This window comes from Struthio camelus, chromosome 15, assembly GCF_040807025.1.
Source record: "Struthio camelus isolate bStrCam1 chromosome 15, bStrCam1.hap1, whole genome shotgun sequence".
Classification (NCBI taxonomy): Eukaryota; Metazoa; Chordata; class Aves; order Struthioniformes; family Struthionidae; genus Struthio; species Struthio camelus.
The window spans coordinates 9,446,143-9,463,928 of record NC_090956.1 but is presented as its reverse complement, the minus strand read 5'-3'; the positions used below and the strand labels follow the sequence as shown (position 1 = coordinate 9,463,928).

At 36.3% G+C, this 17,786-nt stretch overlaps 1 protein-coding gene across 4 annotated transcripts; it reads left to right on the top strand.

Moving 5' to 3' along the window:
• The first annotated feature begins 207 nt into the window (after positions 1-207).
• On the top strand, positions 208-16,903 carry LOC104149657 (putative short-chain dehydrogenase/reductase family 42E member 2). Of its 4 annotated transcripts, none has more exons than XM_068908514.1 (12): positions 208-343; positions 2,253-2,412; positions 5,430-5,525; positions 6,322-6,382; positions 8,386-8,504; positions 10,000-10,075; positions 11,058-11,140; positions 11,713-11,850; positions 13,125-13,190; positions 14,063-14,126; positions 14,725-14,798; positions 16,053-16,903. In XM_068908514.1, exons 2-12 carry the CDS (start codon positions 2,398-2,400, stop codon positions 16,257-16,259), a joined length of 999 nt encoding a protein of 332 aa, XP_068764615.1. In that variant the 5' UTR covers positions 208-343; positions 2,253-2,397; the 3' UTR covers positions 16,260-16,903. The 4 variants fall into 4 exon arrangements, with proteins under 4 accessions (XP_068764615.1, XP_009681671.2, XP_068764614.1 ...); XM_009683376.2 differs by having other exon boundaries at positions 2,253-2,488; XM_068908513.1 differs by lacking the exon at positions 208-343 and adding an exon at positions 3,682-3,871 and having other exon boundaries at positions 2,359-2,488.
• Positions 16,904-17,786: the final 883 nt, after the last annotated feature.

The window sequence follows — 17,786 nt, the reverse complement described above, 5'->3', positions numbered from 1 at the left end:
TAATGTATTTGTGTTTTCTAGTGTGTCTTACTAATACTTTTACCAGCTAACAATGAGTTACCATCTCGCTTCTGAAGGGTCTTACAGGGAGACAGTATTTCATTTTTCTCTAATATGGAAGGTAAATTATCTACAAATTAAGCCCTGCCCTTTTTTAGCTCCTAGCCCAGCCTCCAGCTGCAAGGGAACAGGAACAGCAAAAGGACCTGAGCGCACATGAACATCTCTATGTTTGTCTGCAAGTACCTGATGCCCTTGTGTTACTAATTGCCCAGCGAAGAGAAGTCTCGCTACTTGGAAAAGAAGAACTGGGAAAACATTGACATCCAGGATTCTTCCAAGGGTACTACTACTTCCTTAGCTATTTTTAAAAACCTGAAATGTTTGACTCTAGTTTTCTTTGGGGAAGTCATTTCTGCATTTCTAAAATTTGAGATGGCAGTAGGGAGCTAAGAGGAACTCCCAGCGCTTGAACTGAGTAAGATGTAAGGAGGCTTATCATGCAGGATGCATGAATAAATCAAAATAGCTGCTATAAATTTAGAGAAACAGAAGAAAGTTACTAAAATAAGTATTTTATCACAGGAAATTGTATACATTGAAAATTTGGCAATTTTTTTTTAATTCCGTGAATGTACTAATGCTCTTAGCACTTTTTAAGAAAGATTTCTAGTAAAATCCTCAAACCTGAGAGAGGCTTTTCAAGACAGTCTCCAGCTCACTTAAAGCAGTGTGTAAGGAGATAGTAATGACAGGTGTCAGTATTCAAATGTATGCCATATTTCAAATATAAGAAAAAAATGGTGCCTTCATATGGCACATGTGACAAGTTTGAACTTAGTTCTCCTCACAATGTATAAAAATGCATTATTGTGGGAGATAAAGCAAAAGAGTTTTATATGGCTTAAAACTACTGCATAGCCATAATTTAGAGATACAAACTCAATTTTTTTTAATTGAACAGGAGAAGCATACTTTGTTTTATTCTGTTGTTTTAATTTAATTTCTATTTGTGGATTGATTTTTGTTTTCAAAATGTCAGGATATTTTTCGATATAAGGAGATCATATTTTCCACTGTGTTATGCCATTATCAGTTCTTTGAATTTAGTGGGATGACACTAGTGTTAAAATGGGATAGCAGCATGGAGAATCTGCTACTTAGTTCTCTGTGATTGAGATTTAAAAATTGGCAGGAACGGGACCTATATTCCTGTATTAGAATTACAGGCACCCAATTTGGCTCCTGCTTAAACCAATTTTACAGTGATTTTATTTGATTGACTTCAGGTAAATGTATTCTGAATTTGTATTTGGGAACGTAAGAGCCTAGACCCTAACTTGCAAGGGCCATGCTAAGAATTAAGACAATGGGAATTGTCCATGCGGGAAAACTGATTGGACTAATTTATCCTAAGTATATCATAATTTGGAATGCAAGTCATTTTAACTGCAGAATGTGAGTATATTTCCAAAGAGAACTGATTATTTTAGAATAAACACACTTTTAATACAGGATAAAGTGTGCAGACAGGTAACTCCCATGGACTTGCTTATCATGGAATGATAAGCTAATCAGTTTTCCCAAGCAGATGAACCCATAGGGCAGATGGCTTACCCAGTCTGTTCCTTGTCAGTCTCTCTGTACATGAATGCCCTGACGAGAACAATGTAGGCAAAAGTTGGTTACAACTAGACAGACAATATGTTGTCTACATAACCACACAAGTTTAAAATGGTAACAAATTTTTATTATTACTATTCTAAAGAAGTTTGCCCTAAAAGTGAAATAAAGTGGATTTTAAAAGCAAAATCAAGTCTTTTCTTGTATTCCTTATCTTTTTTTTTGTCCTGGCTAGTAGACTAATATATATTTGACATAAATAAATCAGAAGTCAGAGTCTTCAAGGATAGAATGTTTGATATGTAAATATTTTAAAAATGTAGTTGTAACTGTTAAGGTTAGGTAACTGTATAATGTCTGTAAGATCCTGTAATTTCTTCTCATTTCTATATAATATGAAATGTGTGGGTAAGAGGAGAAGATTAAACCTTGAAATATAAAAGTATTTATATTCATTACTCATTGTACATAGAAATCCTATAGCTAAAAATATGAATGTATATATTTTAAGCACGTTAAGATAATAAAAATATTACAGTCATGAAAGGAGCATTGTAACATGAAACTTACTGAAATTATTTAGCTCCCCGAGTACTATGAAGGAATTTAAGACATCTTTTATCTTGTAGTTGTGATGCAAGAAGGATCTCCACAAGAGCTCCAAGGGAGCCCACTGCGTGACAGCCAACTAGAAGAGCATGCTGGGCCACTGATTAAAAGGAGCAGAAAGGCAATGGTGACAGGAGGTGGAGGCTACTTGGGATACAATCTGGGATGTGCTCTCATCAGGTCAGGAATTCCTGTTGTTTTATTTGATGTACAGAAACCTAAATGGGAAATTCCAAATGGAGCAGATTTTTTCAAGGTATGTTGAAATTACATTTTTAACAGCACTAAAATACAGTTGTTCTATTTTCATGCACATTAGCAAGTTTTCCTCTTAGTAATTTTTGATAAAGGCTTTTCACGGCTTTTATATATGATAAGAAGTCATGGTAAGAGGTCCTCACATGCAGAAATAACTGATTGAAGGGTAGCCAACAGAAAGAGTCCAAGTGGTCAGTTCTCTCAGTATCACCAATGAAGTTCGGAAAAGTCCTGTGTTGGGATGTGCCATTCAACATATTCATAGCTGACCTAGATGAGGGAGTGAGCAAGTTTACTTCTCAAGCAAAGTTATTTGGGGTAAAAAGATGAGAGCAGACTGTGGAAAAACTATGGAGGAGCTTATGAGACTGAGCGACTAGGCAATAAAATGGCATATGAAACTCAGTGCAACTCAGATGTAGTGTCATGTGCATGCAGAGGAATAACCCACACTTCAACACGAAAATGATGGGCTCTGATCTGACTCTTACTATTTAAGAACAAGATCTAGGGGTTAAAATAGTTTCATGAAAACATCAGCGCAGTACTAGTAAGAAATAATATAAGGAAATAATATTTTACATTAGGAAAATTACTGAGAGTAAAATACAAAGCATCACTATGTCTATGGTTCACTCACGTCTTGAAGACTGTGTCTGGTTTTGGTCCCTCACCTCAAAGAGCTGGAAGACATCCAGGACAGAGCAATAAAGATGATCACAAATGCAGAACAGCTTCCATGCAAAGAATGATTGAGGAAACTAGGACTTTCCAGTCTGGGAAAGAGATGACTTGGGAAGGTGGGGTGTGGGAGAGATCTACAAACTGTGAGTGGCATGGAGAGGAACAGAGACTGACTGTTCACTGTCTTCCAGTACAAGAAGGAAAAGCCATCAAGTAAAACAAGGAGGCATCGGTTCAATACAAACAAGAAAAGGTTGTTTTTTTTTCATGTAGGGGGTAACAGATGTGCCCAAAGCCTTGCCAAAAGACTTAGTGTATGCAAGAAGGTTACCTGGGTTAAGGTAGTCAAGTATGTAGTCAAGTATTTGAGAGAGAGATGCGTCAGCGTTTACTAGGTAGATAAATTACAGTAGGCTCAAGAAATCCTCTGAATGAAAATACTTGGAGGCTGGAAATATTCTGGGAGGAAGTATCATATATGCTTGCCCTGTTCCTATTCTTCCCTAGGCATCCATGGATGAGCGCTGATTCTTTTTGAGTCTTTTCAATTCAAAAAATTTATGATGTCTGCAAAAGAGGAGGGTAAAAATATTTACTGACTCATAACCATCTGTGGAGGACAGCATCCCCCATCACTCCCCCATCACTCCCTGTCATAGGGGGACGCTAACTCCTCATGGCTGCTTCACCCATTCAGGTTTGGGTCTTTGGCACAGGGGTGTACTGGCACTTTATGCATCATCTTACACAAGTCCTAGCTGGCCACAGGGTATCGTTTAGCTGATCTTCTCTGAGTGCTTAGCACAAGAACTCTTCAGCAGCACCACTAGATGCAGAAAGCTGATGGCAAAGTGGAAGGTGATCACAGGATCCTTGTCCCATAGGTTATTGAGGTTGTGCTGGTTTTGCTCATCCTAGACGTGCCACCACGTGGGACAGGCAGTGATGGAGGCAGAGGGGGACGCAAGAAGGTGCTTTGCATGGCTCTGCAGTGGGTAGACTGCTAGGCTAGGCAGACATTTAATCTGACCTGGGATGGCTGTTTTTATGCTCAATTTCATACACAACTTGTATATAGTATGGAACAGTGATGGAGTATTATCAAGGAACTGTTCAAAAGGTATAGGCATGATTGGTAATTGATGTAAATCCACATAACTTGATTTAAGTTAGTGGACTGATGCCAATTTATGTCTTTTAAAGGAGACTCAAGGGACCTGACTCGAAAGATTTTCTGAGAACAGGGTTTTTAGAATTCAATTTAAAAAGAATAAAAATTAAAATGTGTAAATGAATTGCCTACAGCATGGAACTAATGGAATTATAGCAAATAAAAAACTTACTTCAAAGGTCTGAGGCTTGATCAGTGATTTGGAGATTACTGATAGGATTTATCCTGTTTATCTATTGCAACATTTGGCAACCCCAGAGGAAAAAAGTTAAGCGTCCAAGATTGATTAGATAGCCTCTTAACATTATCTTCAGGTATATCTTTCGCAATTATTCTATCGATTTCCTCACAGTAAATTAAATAACATCTGATATTGGAATTTCATCATTCCATAAAAGAAAGGTATATTTGTATTGAAATCTATATGTATGTGGAATATAGTATTCTATATGTAGCGCAGTATTTGATACTAGGTTTAGTGTGTGTGTATATAATACAGTACAGTATTCAGTACTATATACTATACCATATAAATCCATTATAATGCAACAGTAATGCATACTAATACAATATTAAATGCATGTACTGTGTATTCTTTAGCTTTAACCTTGTACAAAACTATGTTTAAAGTTTGTCATTCAGTGTGACTTAGATAATGTTTAAAGCGCAATTGCTTAAAAAAAACGGGGTTCTCTTATGTGGTGATTCTGTGGCAAACAGCTGAACCATTCCTGCTATGATTTATTGTCATTTTGGCCTGATTCTCCAACCTTCAAGCATATGCTGCTCCCATTCAAGTCAAACAAGTTTTGCTAGCCTGCAGGCTGCAGGACTAAGCATGTAAATATGCATTATAATTGAGGACAACAAGAGTCATACTTGTTTTGCAACAAAATACTAACAAAATTCTTAGTCACAGTTATTGCTCTGCATGTTTGCAATGTTTTATTTAATGCTAATTAAGTATTGTGAAAAACAGATCAGAATGACTTTAAATTTTCTTTAATGGCCAGAGTTAATACTATTTGTGTGGAGAATGTAATGAGCTCTACTAGTCAAAATCCGTGCTTTTTTCATTTTACAGGGTGATGTGAGGGATTATGATGCACTGCTCAAAGCGTGTGAAGGAGTTGACTGTGTTTTTCATGTGGCTGCATGTGGAATGTCAGGACTAGAACAAGCAAGTATAATTTTCTTAACATTTTATCTACTCTTGTGATAGCAAAAATTGTCCAGCATATAGAAGTCAATGAATGTGATTAAATGATATTTATTTCAGACAGAAGTCAGTTTTAAATGTCAAGTCACCCACTCAGGGAAACAGGGAGATGCTTCTTAAGTAATAAATGTCAAAGCATGAAACTAATGCACTACTCAAAATACTAAAGAAAATGAGTTCATAGATTTAGGATCTTGCATAAGAAGGCATTATCCTTTTTTTCCTAATCTGAAGAAGTGTGCCAATGTTGCTCTAGAACTAATGTTGAAGCTGCTTCTCCTGGTGAGCTCATTGCAGCCATGGAGAGACTGACCAGCAACTCAGTAGAGCTATGCTAAATAACAGTCATATTCTCAGGGGGGTTTATTAAGGCAGTCATGAAGCTACTAATTTATTTCTGGGAGTAGGACAGATTGCCACTAAAACAAGAGCTTGTGAAAGCTTTCAGGGAGCATAAATCCTGCCTGTGATTCCTGTTTCTACACCACAGACTATTTGGGACAGGACAGAAAATTGAAGCACTGTAATTTGCTTCTAGATGCATTTAAACTTTTTTTTCCAATGTTACTTATTCACAAACTGATCAAGATAATAAAAATCAGAATTGGAAGAAATCCGTTTATGTCAGAAAGACAGAGAACTGTAACATGTACATAGCAAAATGGTCACAGCTAGTTCTAGGTCTGGCAATTGCAAAAACTGTATTGTGAATACAAATTGTTAAATTAATTAGGTATTGTGCAAACTTTACTTCTAGCTTCAAAAGAAAGACCAGATTGAATCCATAAATGTCGGTGGCACAAAACTAATAATTGATGGTATGTACCTAGATTTTCTTCCTTTGCACCTAATTCAAGCCAGCTGAAGTCAGTGAAGAGATTCCTTCTAAATTCAAAAAACTTCTAATTGAATGTTTGTTGTATTGACTTAGCAGTTAAAAGAGGTTCTTCTCTCATTACTCACAAAGTAAGATGTGAAGCTAGGTTTGCAGAAGACGACCCTGATGTAAGATGCCTACAACCAGTTTCAAATATTTCTTACTTCTAATAAAGAAGATGAATGCTTTGGATGGAATGAAACCCAGGCCCCATTAAAACTGATAGGAGATTTGTCACTGGTTTGAACTGAGGATAGGTTTTTACCCCTCCACTTCATCTCTTGCCAAACCAACTTAAAATCTCCTCCGTGTACCAGTTACCTTTTCCCTTCACTGTGTAATGCAGAAGTATTATTCTTTCCTCATAGAAATATCATGAGAGATATTACACTTTTTGTTGTCTTGTAAACATTTGGTAAAAGGTGCCATAGAAGTGGTAAGTATCTTTAACTATTATTTTATGACTTTAATATAGTAAATCTTCTATCCTTTTGACCCTCTATCCAAATGTTGTGACCCCTTTTCATTCATGTTAAAAATCATGTTGCTTTTTAACAACTCTCTCTGGAAAATGATAGCAGATTTCTTTCTGTCATAGTCAATTCCAGACAGAACATTTCAAAGTGTACTGTAAACGCCAAAGCTACTTTTTCTTTGGTTTTGCCTCAAAAGACAAACGATAAAACAAATACAAAAGCAAAATGACAACAGCAGCTTTCATTTAGACACGTTTTCATGCTGTCTGTAAATTACTGTGGAGTCCTGAAAAAAGCAAGAATAATTAGTGAAGTGGTAGACAGGTAAAACTCCTAATGAGATAGAGGGAAGAGGTTGCCACATTCTCCCTTTTTCTTACCCCACCTCTGAACCCACAGAAACATGTTATGTCATATTTCTGTAGGCTTCCAACGAAGCAAGAATCTGGGAGGAGCGTGAACCTTGAGCTTCCCTGTTAGTCTACGTTTTATTAATACATTTTATTACTGTATTTTTTTCCAAGTATTTATAACAAAGTCTTTGTTTTCAAAATGAGCCAGTGAGCCAAGTGGACTGACTACTGTGCAGATTCTAAAAATTGTCTCCAGATTTTGTGATTATTAATTCACTTAAACTTTAGAAGCATTGTTAAATCGAAGGGAAATTCATGTTATTCAAGTTTGCAATGACATATATGCAGCTGAATTGAGACATAATACCTCACTCTAATGACTGGAATCCGTAATTAAGAGTTTATTTTGTAAATGATATTGATTACATTTGTTTTGAACATACTACTGCTTTTATACACTTTCCTAAACAGTATATATTTCCTGCTAACATACGGTTTGTCACTATGACGCAAATACAAATTTATCACACACACTGGAGAGAGCTGGCATATTTTTATTATCATGACTTTACTTCTCTGCACTGGACTCCATGAAACAGGGGTACAAGAAGCAGTACTGCTCACTGCCCGCTGCTAAAATAAAAGCAAAAATAATGGTCTGTAGGCAGGCTGCTCTCCACAGCGCTACCCTGCAGAAAGAAGCAGGGAGTTTTTTATGGTATTTGGTCACCCAAGAAACGTTCATATTGATGTTCTGTTTATTCAAGTCATAAACTGAAAATGTTTTAGGAAATGTTTCTGAAGTAAAGAAGGAAGGTTTCTTTTCCCTCTCCAGCTGACGACTGCATTTTAGTGGTGATATGAGTGTTGCAGGTACGTAATCATAAAACATCTGGTGACCATAACATGTAATATTTAGATAGCAAATATTTGGGGTGAAAAAAATCTATCTGAATATACGGTAATAATATTATGTTAAATTATAAATTAATGTTAAATGAATACCTTTTCTTTATATATAATGCTTATTTTCAAAAAGAGAGGTTCCCAGTGCATGTGTTTTTTTCTCACTCTTTAGTTTTGTTTTAAAACTATTTATTTTGTATTCCTTGTAGTCTGCAAACAAAGAAATATCCCTAGACTGATATATACCAGTACAGTGAATGTGGTGTTTGGAGGGAATCCTATTGAAGAAGGAGATGAAGAAACTGTGCCATATTTTCCACTGGAAAAGGTGCTCTGTTCATGTGATGGCATGGCATTTAGTGTACTCTAAAGGGCAGAGTGGAATTTGACATTTAGCAAGAAGATTTTTGGGGCAAGGTCTTCCAGGGAACCATCTGCTATGAAAACGTTGAACACTGTGGCCCTCCATGAGATTCTGCACTGAAGAATATTGTTAAATATCAGTTCCACGTCTTCACTCGCACTCATCTTGGCTTCCAGTTCCCAAATCTTGCTTTATTGCTGCAGGCCAGGTGCTAGTTACAGTCACCTCAAGGCTGCCCTGAAATACCATTTCCTACTTTGCTGTGATCATTTAGAGAATGTTTCTCAGCTGGAATCTGGAGCTCAGTGCATTCTGGCCAGCCACTCTTGTCCTTTGCTCTTTCCTGCTCCCAGCATGCTGCCTGCACTTAAAAGCTATAACTGGAGATTGCACATCCTGCTGAATATGTCCCTGGGTCCAGGAATCCTAAAGAGGAGTGACTGCTGCTTCATTTGTGCCTCCTGATATATTTAGTTGGAAATGTCAGTTGGCGCACAGCCTTCATAGCATCTCAGACTTCTAAGAAAGCATTTGAGGAATTTGCAATTAATTGCATGTGTCTGAGCCCCAATCACATGTTTTCTCCGACGGTGACCATGTAATGGTGAGCAGGAGAGGTAGGTGGGGCTTGGAGAAAGCAACGCAGGAGGATTAAGCCGTCTGAGAGTAGAAAAATTTTCTAGAGTGTGATTTTAGCTATATCTTCTTGTCAGAGTATTTGGTCAAAGCGTAAACATTAGCATATAATGGAGCTGTCTCTTTTAAGACTGTATAAAGTATGGCAATACAAAATTCAAAAGATGCATAAATAGCCTGGGGTGGATAGATAATCACTTAACCAGCATGTGCTAACTGTGTCCATCATCCTATTGCTTAAGTATACCTAGGTGCAATTTTTTAAGTTAACATAAATAATACAGTTGGGGGAGAACTATTTAGAACTTTGACAAGCAGTTTCAATAGGAAATGGAAACACTTTTAGGAAAGTCTAAACTTTCCAGTTCACATTTAACTTACTGTTTTAAAAAACTTTTTCCAATTTCAGAATAAAATTATCAGACCAAACAGAACATTCAGGTTAATATTAAAATTTTCAGTACATCCAGCACAAAAAGTAAGTTACGTAATTCTTTTTGTGTCACAAGTATCCCTCTCCCTGAAGAATGTTCTGAACCTTAATACGTTTTGTTATCAATAATTTTCTTTACATAAAAGTAAAAACTAATGGACTTCAATTTGCTGGAAAGCTAAACTTATACAACTGAAATATAAGCCTAACGTTTTCTGTTATAAACAAACCATATGTGTGCCATATCTTGTCATTAGTTCTAGTTTGGTTTTACTCAGCTAGTCTACAAGCTGGCTAGATGTGTATCTTATCAGATATGAACAATAAGTTTGAATTTACAGATGCAATAATGTAATTAAAATATTGATCATATTCTGCCTTTCTTTATAGCATTTTGATCATTATTCTAGAACGAAGGCAATTGCAGACCAAATGGTTCTTGCTGCTAACGGAACTTTACTCAAAGGTATATATGAAACACTTGTTTTTTTCCCAAACCAGTGGGTATTCCTTTCTTTGATTACTGATTTATCAATAAATAGTGTATTTTAAATTAAATAAAATAAGGATTTTTATTGTCTTTGTTCCTCCCTTCAGTGGATGATTAATTTTTGTATGTGTATACACAGACAGAGAGGAGATTATATACAAACAACAGATTGGAAAATTTAGAAAATTTATCCTTACTTCTTTAAATTATTTTAAAAGTTCACCAGTTTTATTACCAATACAGGACTTGTGCTTTCATTCCCCATTCAGACTATCGCTTTAAGCCTCTCTAATAATACCGACAGTCTCTAAGCACTACCCAATAGCTCATTCTCCTACTCCCCAAAGGTTTACAGGTATCTTGCAGGAATAATTGCTGCTTCTTAAACAGACTGGCAATGTTAGGGTCATGTCATGCCTAAAGTCACATGTGCACAAATAGTTGTGTACATAGCAAGGGAAGCATTTATCTTGGCTTTTCTCTTACATATTTTGCTATTCTTATCAACTTCTGTGAACTAAAAAGTTTACAAATACACACTAGATGAGGATGCAATCAGGCGAAGTGGCTAAATATAGCTAACTTGCTTCCTGCATTGTATGTGCCTATGAGTATGGATGAAAAATGTATTTTATAAATTTACACACATAATAAAAAACAGGAGTCTAGCAAGCAGGGGGCATACCTGTAGAAAAGAGTAACTGGTCCTGTCCTTATGAAAACTCTTCTGTGGTCAGAGAGATTCAGTTTTCCAGGTTGCTAAACTAGGATCTTTCACTACTACTGAATTCACTTTTATATGGAGATGAAAACAAATTACTAGGTAGCAGAATCACATAGAATGATCAGACTCGATCCTTCACTTTCACAATATAAAAATTCAAACAATATATGTGGTTTACCTGCAGTATGATGATATCAGAGCTATTTCGCAATCACATGTTGTTATGTCTTCTAGGAGGTGATAAACTCCATACCTGTGTGCTTCGCCCACCAGGCATATATGGACCAGGAGAGCAGCGCCATCTGCCACGAGTGGCTGTAGGTGTTATATAATCAACTCTAGAGGACACTACAAGTAGTTGTAAGGGCATAACACAAGAGGAAGTATCTTGATTGCAGATCTTAATGATTACTCCTGCCAAAAAAAATACTGTGAAAGCTTGGTAACAGGTCACATGACACAAGATTACAAATAGCATAATATGTTCATTGCAGAAATGGAAAGATCAAGCTGTACTTTTAAGTGAAAATTAAAAAATATATATATCAAGGGCTAAAATGTCCTGCTAGAAGAACTAAGTTTGCATCCTGATTTTTTTTAATGAAAATACTATTTTTAAATATGTATTTGAGTTTCAGAATAATATTGTCTCAACCAGTGCTGTAATGTCATCCTATTTTACCACTACAAATAAGTGCAACAGGCTTTGATTCATAAAACCACCAGCTACAGTTGGGTTTTTCTTGTGACACATTTGTATTGTATATGTATGCAAATACAGCAAGTTCTTAAGTTTTTTAAGCACTCAGGCTGAGACAAAATGAATAAATAATGCTGCATAAAAAGAGACAACCTTCATGTAGTTATTTCATGTTTTGTGTTTCTACAGGTAAATATCCAGCGGAGACTATTTAACTTCAAGTTTGGGAATCACAAAGTTCAAATGAACTGGGTACACATAGGAAACTTAGTACAAGCTCACTTACTAGCTGCTGAGGCTCTCACCTCTGAGAAGGGTTATGTAGCTGTAAGTAAACAGTATAACATCCTGTCCCAGTAGCTGTAGTTTTCAGATACGTTTAATTTTTGTTGCTTTGAGATCAAATGTTCTAAGAAAGGCTACCTGCTAAATTCTCAAAAATGGTGTGTGGTTTCACAGCTATAAACACAAGCACATGGAAAGCGTAAGTGCCTGCAAATACATTTGTTAATATTTTTACACTATGTTTTTTTCTGTTTCGAAAGTTTACCATTTCCTGCTTGATTGGAGCAAGTAACAATTTTATCCAGGTTAATGTGTTCACCATCACACAATTCTGTATTTTCTGCTATTCTTTTGAAAAACAAAACAAAACAGATTCTGATTCTAGAAGTATAACATTTAGAGCAACTGTTCTGAGGCATTGCCAGTTTAATTTTCAGAGCTGAAGTTTACAGAAAGAGAGATGTACAAAATTAATGGACACTTCTGAAAATGCTTTCTTTCTTTCTACTGGTCATAATTATAACAACAGTCTGATGATTGTGGAGCACTACCACACTGACAGTATTGCAGCAGCTGCTACATTCATAGCTTCTGAAGAGTCCATATATACACACAGACAACAGGTGCAGATACCTCTGAACATCCCTGCATGTGCTGTCAACTAGTTAAGCGTTTGGAAGCTGTGCAGCTGTGTTAGACTGACATAATGCTCAAACTCCTGGGCTCTGCTTGGGTGCTCAGGTGCTTACAACTGGATAGACTCCACATCCAGCTCATAGCTGCCAAGGAAGTATTGCCTGCACATTCAGAAGGCTGGAAGGAGATAGAGTGGAAGCCAAAAGTGGATTGAGGCACTGTGACATGTCCCACAAAATATATAAACTGGATTTGTTTTAATCAGATAATCAGTCAGAGTTCGAACTCGACCTTGAAAAGCTGTATGTACTAACACACTGTCAGTGTTGCCACCTCTGTTAAACTCGTGAAGACAATTCTGTCCCTTGCACATCATGAAGAACTTAATGCTCTAACAGTTAGGTTACTACAAAACCAAACCAAGCTCTGACCTATATTACACCACGGTTAATCATAACAACTCTACCACCACCCTGGGGTTACCCGGAAGAGACTTAAGTTTGAGATCACAATGAGGTCCAGTTAAGGTACTTTGTTGACCTGGTTTGTGTATATTCCCTGTATGTGTGCTGGTGTGTTAGTCACAAAATCAACAGAGATAGGTTAAGTATGAAAGAGAAAGAAAATGCCGTTCTATGCGTAGTGTTTTTTCTAATTTTTTTTCTCTGCTTCTTTAACAGAGTGGTCAGGTGTATTACATACACGATGGTGAAAACGTCACATTTGCTGAATGGATAGTCCCTTTAGTATGTATTGCACACACATTAGCTCTAATGTAGTGTAATCATGTAATTAACTAAAAGATTGTGCTAACTAAATGAAGATCAGGGCACATTAATTACTGAATTAGCAAACATTAAACTTAAATCAGTCCTGTTCTCCCTGCGTATCCCAAAGTTCCACTGGCTTTAAAGGATGTTTTAGATATGCATGAATATGGAGTTTGGCCCTTATTGTTTTGAGAGAATTTAGCTAAAAGATCTAGAACCTGACTCTTCAACATTTTATACATATATATATATATATATATATATATATAAAAAAAACCTTATGTAGACAGTAACATTTGTAAAGCAAGTCCACAGTGCATGTAAACTTCTATTACCATCTGGCAGCCCTTTTATATCCATTGTCTAACTCTCTGTTCTGCTGTCAACAGCAGCACAAAAGAAAAGGCCATTTAGAGTCATATCTTTAAACCTGCGATAGAGGCAACATTATATTTTCATAACAAGCAGGCTAGGATTTTAGGAACACACTAGAGTACTGATCTTACAATGCCAACACAGAAAAGACTTTGGAGAAATTAATGCAGTGGAATTATGGGATTGTATCTAAATATAGACAAGTATCCCAGTCTGGGTCACCTGCCACTTGGAAATAGGTTTGTTTCTCATATACTATCTAATTATATTTGAAAGGTGGGAAATGGACACCAAAGAATGAGAAGCAGGGGGTTTCAATTGCATTTCTTACTATCCATATTGATCATAAGGTTACCTGGAAAAAGTTTAGATATATATTTTATCAATATTCATTTTTCCATTTTTGTACTTCATGGATATCCCCCAATCTGATACAGATTCTCTGTTCTTCTTTCCTCTTATACCCCTTCCAGTTCGAAAAATTAGGCTACAGGAAACCATGGATACATATTCCTGTTCTCCTTGTTCATTTAGCAGGTAAAAATAATAAAATACATACTTGATTATTGTGCTATTTATTTTTTAACTGTTTTTATTTATATAATTAATAGAAAGGTACATAATACTTTTGTAAAATTCGGGGACCAAACTATAGGGATTATGTAACTTAACATTATTATAATTACTATAATATTGCTTTTAGCAACTTGGTATTAATGATACCAAACGGTATCATGATAGATGATAGATGAAGTTTAAAAGCTATTAATTAACTGAGTTCATCGTGCACTCTGTAAGTTAAATACTGCCTTTATAATACTTCAAATTTAATAATATTTTTAATATATCTGTAAATTATAATATTATATAATATATATTATACAATGCTTTGTGTATTGTGTATTATGTATTATATCATATGTACTATATATTATACAATATCTATCTATAGTGTGTATATATACTTTAAATATATATGCCTTTATAACACTTTAAATACTGCCTATAAATTACATACTGACAGTATCTTAATTGCATCCTCTGATGTCAGTAGGAATTATAGGATGTTCAGCGTCAGTATTATCTCAGTTTATTGTTATCCAGCTGTCTCATTAAGTAAGTTTCTGTTTCACAGCCACTGTGATGGAATATCTGCACCTGGCACTGAAGCCATTTTTTAGCTTTACACCGTTATTGACGAGAAATGAGGTAAATATGTACAAAGAGAGAATTCTTATATATTTCTGATCAAAATTCTAATGAAGTAGGTGATAAATCCACTGGATACAGACAGGATCGTCTGCATTAGAGCTCTATTTTTCTATTCAGGGCTTAGTCCATTCAAGGCTTAGACAGTCATTCTGTGAGATCGTTTTTCCATCCCATCCTGGCCACCCTCTAAAATAATCAGAAATGAATCCTTACCTGAAGATTAGATGATCCAGAAGGACATCATAGAGGCGTAAGACAGAGTGACTAACAGGGAGCTGGCACAGAGAGAAAAACAGGCACTTCATCTTAACTTCCAGTGAGCTGTCCTGTGCTCTGGAACTATTCACTGAAGAAAGGTGTTCCAAGCGTACAGACCAGGAGTCCCTGGCCAAAGGGGTAACAGTCATTGTAATATAGGGCTAGCCAAAAATTAGAAAGCCCACTGAAAAGTAATTCTAAATTGGAATGAAAAGTCAATTTCCTGCAAATAAAAATTCTGGACAAATTAATTTTGATCTCCTAACTGATGTTTCTGTATGATGTTATGATTTATAACGTAAGTCAAAATGTTTTAACTAAACTATCATCCAGTCTCATATTGTAGCATGTAATGCTACAGAACACTGAAGGAACTGAATGAACATTATTAACCTCCACTATACTTTTTCAGTTTTCTCACACTTTATCTATCTGTTTTTATACTTACTTCTACATTAATTCTGCATCTGAGACAGAAATCATTGAGGTTACACAACCTGAGTCCTTTCTCAGGTCCTATGCTTTCAGAGATGGGAGGATATAACTCTCCAAAATGTATATTTTTCTCTCTTTAGATACGCATTTATGCCAAGCTGAGAAGTCTGCCACTCTCCTCCAATATGCTCCTCCAATTCTGTTACACATTTCTCTCTACAGAAGAGCTAGTTTGAGGGAAGTGCACTGATTTGTTGCAAGCAATTTCCTTAGTTCTTTATCATCCATTCACAAGTGATAAATCACTGTCATAAACTCCGTCTGTGCCCAGGCCACAGAGAATGTTGTTACACAGCTTTGGCTCTTTACCTGTAAGCTACATAAACTCCTCCTATTAGCTCTTGGACAGCATTTCACTCCTAAATATGTACATTTTTGAGTGTTCCTCTTCATTCATGTTTTTAATTCTTCTATAATACCATTTTTGATATATTTCCATCCAAGTTTTAAGATACCAAACATTACAGTCACTTCCATAACTGTTCTTTTGCATTTTAGGTGTGGAACCTTACTGTAACTCACACTTTCCGAATAGACAAGGCACGAAGTCAACTTGGCTACAAACCAAAGAAATTCTCACTAGCAGATTCTGTGGATCATTATCTTAAAACAAGACCTATTTGTCAAGATGATCATACATTCCTTAAAATGTTGTTTGCTTTCAGCTTTTTGTTAAGTTTGATCATTTTTTCTTTCTTCTCCTAAAACCAAATAGCTACCCACCTCTTCAAGAAAACCTCATTTTGTTTCTGAGTATTAATGATCTGGACATAGTATATTCCTCAGTCACGACTGAATTGATTATTCTTATTCATTATTCTTATTATATGACCACTCCTCTCTGATCTAATTAAAAAAAAAGAAAAAACATAGGAAACATCAGTAACTGTTCTGAAAGGACAATGGGATGTCACAAAATCAAAGGAGTTCACCACTGACAAGGGCAAAAATAGATTTCCTGAATCTGTTGTTTCATACTGGGAATGGTTTTCTAAAAATGATAATTTAAGAGGATAAGAAATTGGAAGAGGATGAGCCATTATAGGACAGCAGTGCTGAACAAGACCAGTAGCTCCAATGAAGAAAAGGTTGACTAAGAAAGTTTTCTGATGAAGCCACTGCTACAGCTACTGCATGCGAGCGTGAGGACTGAAGACCTGGTAAATAGTACAAACAACTATGAAAAATAGATATTTGTAAATAAGACATGGTGATTGGACCAAAAGTTATATTTGTGTGAAATAGCTTTATTGTTCACAAGCTATGTAAAAGTTGTAATAAAATGGTATTATGTGTGTCTGTAAATCGAATAACTTATTTTGGATCCAATAATAAATAATAATTGAACCAATTAGTGTTTTTAAGTAGTACGGGGAAGGGGGGCACATAGGCTGCTGGAGTTCAGCAAGCAGGTACTGCTGTCTTTCCTTGTAGAGGAAGCCAAGTCATGTTATCCATAATCCTGTACTCTGTGCTAATGCACTCTGGTCATTCAGTGAATTGCCGTTCCAGGGTGAACAGGCAAACCAAGCGCTCAGCCCTGTGCGAGGATCCAAACTCTTCTTTTTTTCCTCACCTTAGGACTTACGTTAGTTGCCACTTGGGCGGATTGTACTACCTGAGCCATAGTATATGCAGCTCTGATAATTTTCCTACGTAAGTTTACCTGTCACAAAGGATGTTCCTCAGGGCCCATCTTTGCTCTCTCCAGAGAGCAGCTGCAGCCTCTCCTGTACCTGCGTGGATCCGGAGCGGTGGACTTGCCAGGTGGGTCTCCTCTTTCTGAAGGAATTATCTCCACTCTGTGTTTATCTTCCTTTTGTATTAATGCTTTACAGGATTTTTAAGACCAGGTGCACAGGAGAACTAACAGCATCTCTACAAGAATAAAACATTACTGTGTCAAGATGATAATGACAGAAAATGTGAGCAAACACAGTTACTACTGCAGCTTATGTGAGCAAAGATTGATTGTTTTACTCTCTCGCTCTCGCTCTTTCTTTAAACAAATAGTTCTGTGAGCAGTGAAAGCAGTGCAGCCTGGTCTCTTACGGATTTGCATTTTGAGATGGTCCTTGTCCGTACAAACTGAGCTCATGCTGTACGCCTTCCCTTCGTGGGGTGCTACTAAACCCTCTCTCCTATTCCTGACCACCTTTTGTCAGGCACTCACAGAACCTCAGTTTATTTGAGATCTTTATGTACTTAGTCAAGTTTGATTAAAACCAGATG

What these genes read in the sequence shown, in the direction of transcription:
- LOC104149657 (XM_009683376.2), top strand. Translation starts at nt 2,258, where the DNA reads ATGCAAGAAGGATCTCCACAAGAGCTCCAAGGGAGCCCACTGCGTGAC. An exon ending in TCTCCTTGTTCATTTAGCAG is followed by an intron (nt 14,127 to 14,724) that starts GTAAAAATAATA and finishes TCTGTTTCACAG; the next exon opens with CCACTGTGATGGAATATCTG. An exon ending in CGTTATTGACGAGAAATGAG is followed by an intron (nt 14,799 to 16,052) that starts GTAAATATGTAC and finishes TTTGCATTTTAG; the next exon opens with GTGTGGAACCTTACTGTAAC.